This window comes from Salmo salar, unplaced genomic scaffold (assembly GCF_905237065.1).
Source record: "Salmo salar unplaced genomic scaffold, Ssal_v3.1, whole genome shotgun sequence".
NCBI classification, from domain to species: Eukaryota; Metazoa; Chordata; class Actinopteri; order Salmoniformes; family Salmonidae; genus Salmo; species Salmo salar.
The window spans coordinates 147501-155000 of NW_025548359.1; the positions used below are offsets into that span (position 1 = coordinate 147501).

Genomic DNA, 7500 nt, shown 5'->3' on the forward strand with positions numbered 1-7500 from the left:
GATAGAGGAGGAAGATGAGGAGAGGATAGAGGAGGAAGGGGAGAGGAGGATAGAGGAGGAGGAGCAGAGGCCTCTGTTGAAGAGTGAGAACCAGGTCAAAGCTCCAGACCAGGGGAGCCACCCAGACCTCCACCCCAGCTTAAGGCTCCTCAAATCGGTTAAAGACTCTCCGTGTCCCCTCCTCCCTCCACACCCAGACGCAGCAGTCCTGAAGACACCCCTCTCCTCTCCTCTTCCTCCTCCTCCTCCTCCTCCTCTCCTCTGGGGCAGAAGGATAGTGTTGTAGAGGTGAAGACAGACTGTGTTGTTGAAATCGGGATCCAGGAGGTGAACTCTCCTGGCTGGTCCTCTCTGTCTCAGGAGAACATCTCACCTCCCCTCCCAGGTAGGAACACAGACACACACACACACACACACACACACACACACACACACACACACACACACACACACACACACACACACACACACACACACACACACACACACATGAGGAAAGAGTGCAGTGTGGGAGGCTTGGCCAGTGGCTCAGTGTGTGTGTGTGTGTGTGGGGTGTGTGTGTGTGTGTGTGTGTGTGTGTGTGTGTGTGTGTGTGTGTGTGTGTGTGTGTGTGTGTATATGTACGGTACAGAGTCAATGTGGAGGCTATATACAGGGGGTACAGAGTCAATGTGGAGGCTATATACAGGGGGGTACAGAGTCAATGTGGAGGCTATATACAGGGGGTACCGGTACAGAGTCAATGTGGAGGCTATATACAGGGGGTACCGGTACAGAGTCAATGTGGAGGCTATATACAGGGGGTACCGGTACAGAGTCAATGTGGAGGCTATATACAGGGTATTATGGTACAGAGTCAATGTGGAGGCTATATACAGGGGGTACCGGTACAGAGTCAATGTGGAGGCTATATACAGGAGGTACCGGTACAGAGTCAATGTGGAGGCTATATACAGGGGGTACCGGTACAGAGTCAATGTGGAGGCTATATACAGGGGGTACCGGTACAGAGTCAATGTGGAGGCTATATACAGGGGGGTACCGGTACAGAGTCAATGTGGAGGCTATATACAGGGGGTACCGGTACAGAGTTAATGTAGAGGCTATATACAGGGGGTACCGGTACAGAGTCAATGTGGAGGCTATATACAGGGGGGTACCGGTACAGAGTCAATGTGGAGGCTATATACAGGGGGTACCGGTACAGAGTCAATGTGGAGGCTATATACAGGGGTTACCGGTACAGAGTCAATGTGGAGGCTATATACAGGGGGTACCGGTACAGAGTCAATGTGGAGGCTATATACAGGGGGTACCGGTACAGAGTCAATGTGGAGGCTATATACAGGGGGTACCGGTACAGAGTCAATGTGGAGGCTATATACAGGGGGTACCGGTACAGAGTCAATGTGGAGGCTATATACAGGGGGTACCGGTACAGAGTCAATGTGGAGGCTAATTACAGGGGGTACAGAGTCAATGTGGAGGCTAATTACAGGGGGTACCGGTACAGAGTCAATGTGGAGGCTATATACAGGGGGTACCGGTACAGAGTCAATGTGGAGGCTATATACAGGGGGTACCGGTACAGAGTCAATGTGGAGGCTATATACAGGGGGTACCGGTACAGAGTCAATGTGGAGGCTATATACAGGGGGTACCGGTGTCGAGGTAATTGAGGTAATATGTACGTATATATGTCTCAGATACCTGGAGTGATCAGGGCTGGCAGACAGAAGGGCAGCTTCCTCCAGGATGGAAGAGGATTACAGACGAGGCTGATACCTACTACTGGCATATCCCTAGTGGAGCTACACAGTGGGAGAGGCCAGCGCCCAGAGACCCTCTCACCAGACAGGAGGGCTCTCGCCTGGGGAACACCACCTCAGCCTTCCCAGCACCAGAACACCAGGTAAAACACCTAGAATTATAGATTTTATTTATTTATTATCCAAATAATAATTGGATCCCAGACGATGACATTTGATTAAATAAAAGCCACGTATTTTCTACAGTGAGATTAGCAGATGTTATTGGTCACATGGTCACATGGTTAACAGATGTTATTGGTCACATGGTCACATGGTTAACAGATGTTATTGGTCACATGGTTAACAGATGTTATTGGTCACATGGTCACATGGTTAGCAGATGTTATTGGTCACATGGTTAACAGATGTTATTGGTCACATGGTCACATGGTTAACAGATGTTATTGGTCACATGGTCACATGGTCACATGGTTAGCAGATGTTATTGGTCACATGGTCACATGGTTAACAGATGTTATTGGTCACATGGTCACATGGTTAACAGATGTTATTGGTCACATGGTTAACAGATGTTATTGGTCACATGGTCACATGGTTAACAGATGTTATTGGTCACATGGTCACATGGTCACATGGTTAGCAGATGTTATTGGTCACATGGTCACATGGTTAACAGATGTTATTGGTCACATGGTCACATGGTTAACAGATGTTATTGGTCACATGGTCACATGGTTAGCAGATGTTATTGGTCACATGGTCACATGGTTAACAGATGTTATTGGTCACATGGTCACATGGTTAACAGATGTTATTGATCACATGGTCACATGGTTAACAGATGTTATTGGTCACATGGTTAACAGATGTTAATGGTCACATGGTTAGCAGATGGTATTGGTCACATGGTTAGCAGATGGTATTGGTCACATGGTCACATGGTTAGCAGATGGTATTGGTCACATGGTCACATGGTTAGCAGATGTTATTGGTCATATGGTTAGCAGATGTTAATGGTCACATGGTTAACAGATGTTAATGGTCACATGGTTAGCAGGTGTTAATGCGAGTGTAGCTAATTGCTTGTGCTTCTAGTTCCGACCATGCAGTAATATCTAACAAGTAATCTACCAATTCCACAACAACTACCTTATACACACAAGTGTAAAGGAATGAATAAGAATATGTACATATAAATATATGGATGAGCGATGGCCGAACGGCATAGGCAAGATGCAGTAGATGGTATAGAATACAGTATAATACATATGAGATTAATAATGTAGGATATTTAAACATTAAATAAAGTGGCATTATATAAAGTGACTAGTGATACATTTATTACGTCCATTTATTACATGTATTAAAGTGGCCAGAGATTTGAGTCTGTAGGTTGACGGCAGCCAGTCTGTGTTCAGTGATGGCTGTTTTAACAGTCTGATGTCTGTCTGTCTGTCTGTCTGTCTGTCTGTCTGTCTGTCTGTCTGTCTGTCTGTCTGTCTGTCTGTCTGTCTGTCTGTCTGTCTGTCTGTCTGTCTGTCTGTCTGTCTGTCTGTCTGTCTGTCTGTCTGTCTGTCTGTCTGTCTGTCTGTCTGTCTGTCTGTCTGTCTGTCTGTCTGTCTGTCTGTCTGTCTGTGTGTGTGTGTGTGTGTGTCTGTCTCTGTGTGTGTGTGTGTATTGTGCTCCCAGGGTGAAGTGTGTATAGTAGTGTGTCCTGGGTGTGACAGCTCTGTGGAGCCCCTCCCACTCCGCTCCAAACTTCCTGGATTCATCAACAGCTGCTACTTTGTAAGTCCCGCCCTCCCTGTCACCCAATCACAACACTGGGGGGGAGGGGCTTTAATATTGATCAGCTTTAATTTAGTCGATTTTGGCTTCTATCAATGTAATTATCTGCATAATTTCCAATCTCCCATATATTTTTGGTAAATATATATATATATTATTTATTTGTTTTCTTATATTTTCCTTCTTTATTATTGTCCCCTAACCCTCCCATCCTTCCCCTAATTGTAGTAAACTAATAGACAACAACTCTTAGGCTTTTACTTCCAGTTTATACAGACTATATACATTTCACAGACACAGTATATTTTATATTAGTTATTATATTATTTATAGTCCCGTCCTTCAGCTCCCCTCAACCCCTCCCATCTATCTCCTAACACCATCCAGTCCCATCCTTCAGCTCCATCCAGTCCCATCCTTCAGCTCCCCTCAACCCCTCCCATCTATCTCTGACCACCATCCAGTCCCATCCTTCAGCTCTCCTCAACCCCTCCCATCTATCTCCTAACACCATCCAGTCCCATCCTTCAGCTCCATCCAGTCCCATCCTTCAGCTCCATCCAGTCCCATCCTTCAGCTCCATCCAGTCCCATCCTTCAGCTCCATCCAGTCCCATCCTTCAGCTCCATCCAGTCCCATCCTTCAGCTCCCCTCAACCCCTCCCATCTATCTCTGAACACCATCCAGTCCCATCCTTCAGCTCCATCCAGTCCCATCCTTCAGCTCCCCTCAACCCCTCCCATCTATCTCCTAACACCATCCAGTTCCATCCTTCAGCTACCCTCAATCCCTACCATCTATCTCTGAACACCATCCAGTCCCGTCCTTCAGCTCCACTCAACCCCTCCCATCTATCTCCTAACACCATCCAGTCCCATCCTTCAGCTCCATCCAGTCCCATCCTTCAGCTCCCCTCAACCCCTCCCATCTATCTCTGAACACCATCCAGTCCCATCCTTCAGCTACCCTCAACCCCTCCCATCTATCTCCTAACACCATCCAGTCCCATCCTTCAGCTCCATCCAGTCCCATCCTTCAGCTCCCCTCAACCCCTCCCATCTATCTCCTAACACCATCCAGTCCCATCCTTCAGCTACCCTCAATCCCTACCATCTATCTCTGAACACCATCCAGTCCCGTCCTTCAGCTCCACTCAACCCCTCCCATCTATCTCCTAACACCATCCAGTCCCATCCTTCAGCTCCATCCAGTCCCATCCTTCAGCTCCATCCAACCCCTCCCATCTCTCTGAACACCATCCAGTCCCATCCTTCAGCTCCATCCAGTCCCATCCTTCAGCTCCACTCAACCCCTCCCATCTATCTCTGAACACCATCCAGTCCCATCCTTCAGCTCCCCTCAACCCCTCCCATCTATCTCTGAACACCATCCAGTCCCATCCTTCAGCTCCATCCAGTCCCATCCTTCAGCTCCATCCAGTCCCATCCTTCAGCTCCCCTCAACCCCTCCCATCTATCTCTGACCACCATCCAGTCCCATCCTTCAGCTCCACTCAACCCCTCCCATCTATCTCTGACCACCATCCAGTCCCATCCTTCAGCTCCATCCAGTCCCATCCTTCAGCTCCATCCAGTCCCATCCTTCAGCTCCATCCAGTCCCATCCTTCAGCTCCCCTCAACCCCTCCCATCTATCTCTGAACACCATCCAGTCCCATCCTTCAGCTCCCCTCAACCCCTCCCATCTATCTCCTAACACCATCCAGTCCCATCCTTCAGCTCCATCCAGTCCCATCCTTCAGCTCCCCTCAACCCCTCCCATCTATCTCTGAACACCATCCAGTCCCATCCTTCAGCTCCCCTCAACCCCTCCCATCTATCTCTGAACACCATCCAGTCCCATCCTTCAGCTCCATCCAGTCCCATCCTTCAGCTCCACTCAACCCCTCCCATCAGACCACCCCTGTATCCCAGGTCGTCCCAGTGACTGGCAGACCACCCCTGTATCCCAGGTCGTCCCAGTGACTGGCAGACCACCCCCTGTATCCCAGGTCGTCCCAGTGACTGGCAGACCACCCCCTGTATCCCAGGTCGTCCCAGTGACTGGCAGACCACCCCTGTATCCCAGGTCGTCCCAGTGACTGGCAGACCACCCCTGTATCCCAGGTCGTCCCAGTGACTGGCAGACCACCCCCTGTATCCCAGGTCGTCCCAGTGACTGGCAGACCACCCCCTGTATCCCAGGTCGTCCCAGTGACTGGCAGACCACCCCCTGTAACCCAGGTCGTCCCAGTGACTGGCAGACCACCCCCTGTATCCCAGGTCGTCCCAGTGACTGGCAGACCACCCCCTGTATCCCAGGTCGTCCCAGTGACTGGCAGACCACCCCTGTAACCCAGGTCGTCCCAGTGACTGGCAGACCACCCCCTGTATCCCAGGTCGTCCCAGTGACTGGCAGACCACCCCTGTATCCCAGGTCGTCCCAGTGACTGGCAGACCACCCCTGTATCCCAGGTCGTCCCAGTGACTGGCAGACCACCCCCTGTATCCCAGGTCGTCCCAGTGACTGGCAGACCACACCTGTATCCCAGGTCGTCCCAGTGACTGGCAGACCACCCCTGTATCCCAGGTCGTCCCAGTGACTGGCAGACCACCCCTGTATCCCAGGTCGTCCCAGTGACTGGCAGACCACCCCCTGTATCCCAGGTCGTCCCAGTGACTGGCAGACCACCCCCTGTATCCCAGGTCGTCCCAGTGACTGGCAGACCACCCCTGTAACCCAGGTCGTCCCAGTGACTGGCAGACCACCCCTGTATCCCAGGTCGTCCCAGTGACTGGCAGACCACCCCCTGTATCCCAGGTCGTCCCAGTGACTGGCAGACCACCCCTGTATCCCAGGTCGTCCCAGTGACTGGCAGACCACCCCCTGTATCCCAGGTCGTCCCAGTGACTGGCAGACCACCCCCTGTATCCCAGGTCGTCCCAGTGACTGGCAGACCACCCCCTGTATCCCAGGTCGTCCCAGTGACTGGCAGACCACCCCTGTATCCCAGGTCGTCCCAGTGACTGGCAGACCACCCCCTGTATCCCAGGTCGTCCCAGTGACTGGCAGACCACCCCCTGTAACCCAGGTCGTCCCAGTGACTGGCAGACCACCCCCTGTATCCCAGGTCGTCCCAGTGACTGGCAGACCACCCCCTGTATCCCAGGTCGTCCCAGTGACTGGCAGACCACACCTGTATCCCAGGGCCTCTGAGAGATTGGGACCCGTCCTTTATAAAGAGCAGACAGCGCCACCTACAGGACAGAAGCAGACCACCCCTGTATCCCAGGGCCTCTGAGAGATTGGGACCCGTCCTTTATAAAGAGCAGACAGCGCCACCTACAGGACAGAAGCAGATTCCTTTCCATTATACTGGACACAGTTATTCAACAAATATATACAAACAATTACTGCATATCGTAATTTATTTCCACAATTAACTACGAAGGATGGGTACCTATAACGAGGAAATACATTTTTTTACGGCAAGCAAACAATTATTGTGATTCATCCTATACTGTCCCTAATATCATTACCCCTTAGCAACAGATGTGTGGTACACACACACACACACACGCACGCACACGCACACGCACACACACTCTCTCTCCACCCTTCACCACAGGCTCAGATGTTCAACAGTTGTTCCTGCACTGAGCTCAACCCTGACAATTGTTTGTGATTGTTTCATCTATACTGTGTGCCTAGTAAATCTCTCTCTCTCTCTCTCTCTCTCTCTCTGTCTCTCTCTCTCTCTCTTTCTCTCTCTCTCTCTCTCTCTCTCTCTCTCTCTCTCTCTCTCTCTCTCTCTCTCTCTCTCTCTCTCTCTCTCTCTCTCTCTCTCTCTCTCTCTCTCTCTCTCTCTCTCTCTCTCTCTCTCTCTCTCTCTCTGTCTCTCTCTCTCTCTCTCTCTCTCTCTCTCTCTCTCTCTCTCTCTC

General features: G+C 50.8%; 1 protein-coding gene across 1 annotated transcript in view; it reads left to right on the forward strand.

Moving 5' to 3' along the window:
* The window catches only part of LOC106594275 (amyloid beta precursor protein binding family B member 2), a 32383-nt gene that overhangs the window by 989 nt on the left and 23894 nt on the right, over nucleotides 1–7500 (forward strand). The window contains exons 2-4 of the mRNA XM_045712270.1: nucleotides 165–385; nucleotides 1707–1912; nucleotides 3462–3560. Of these exons, the coding sequence (XP_045568226.1) occupies nucleotides 165–385; nucleotides 1707–1912; nucleotides 3462–3560 (526 nt within the window). The remainder of the gene's footprint in view (nucleotides 1–164; nucleotides 386–1706; nucleotides 1913–3461; nucleotides 3561–7500) is intronic.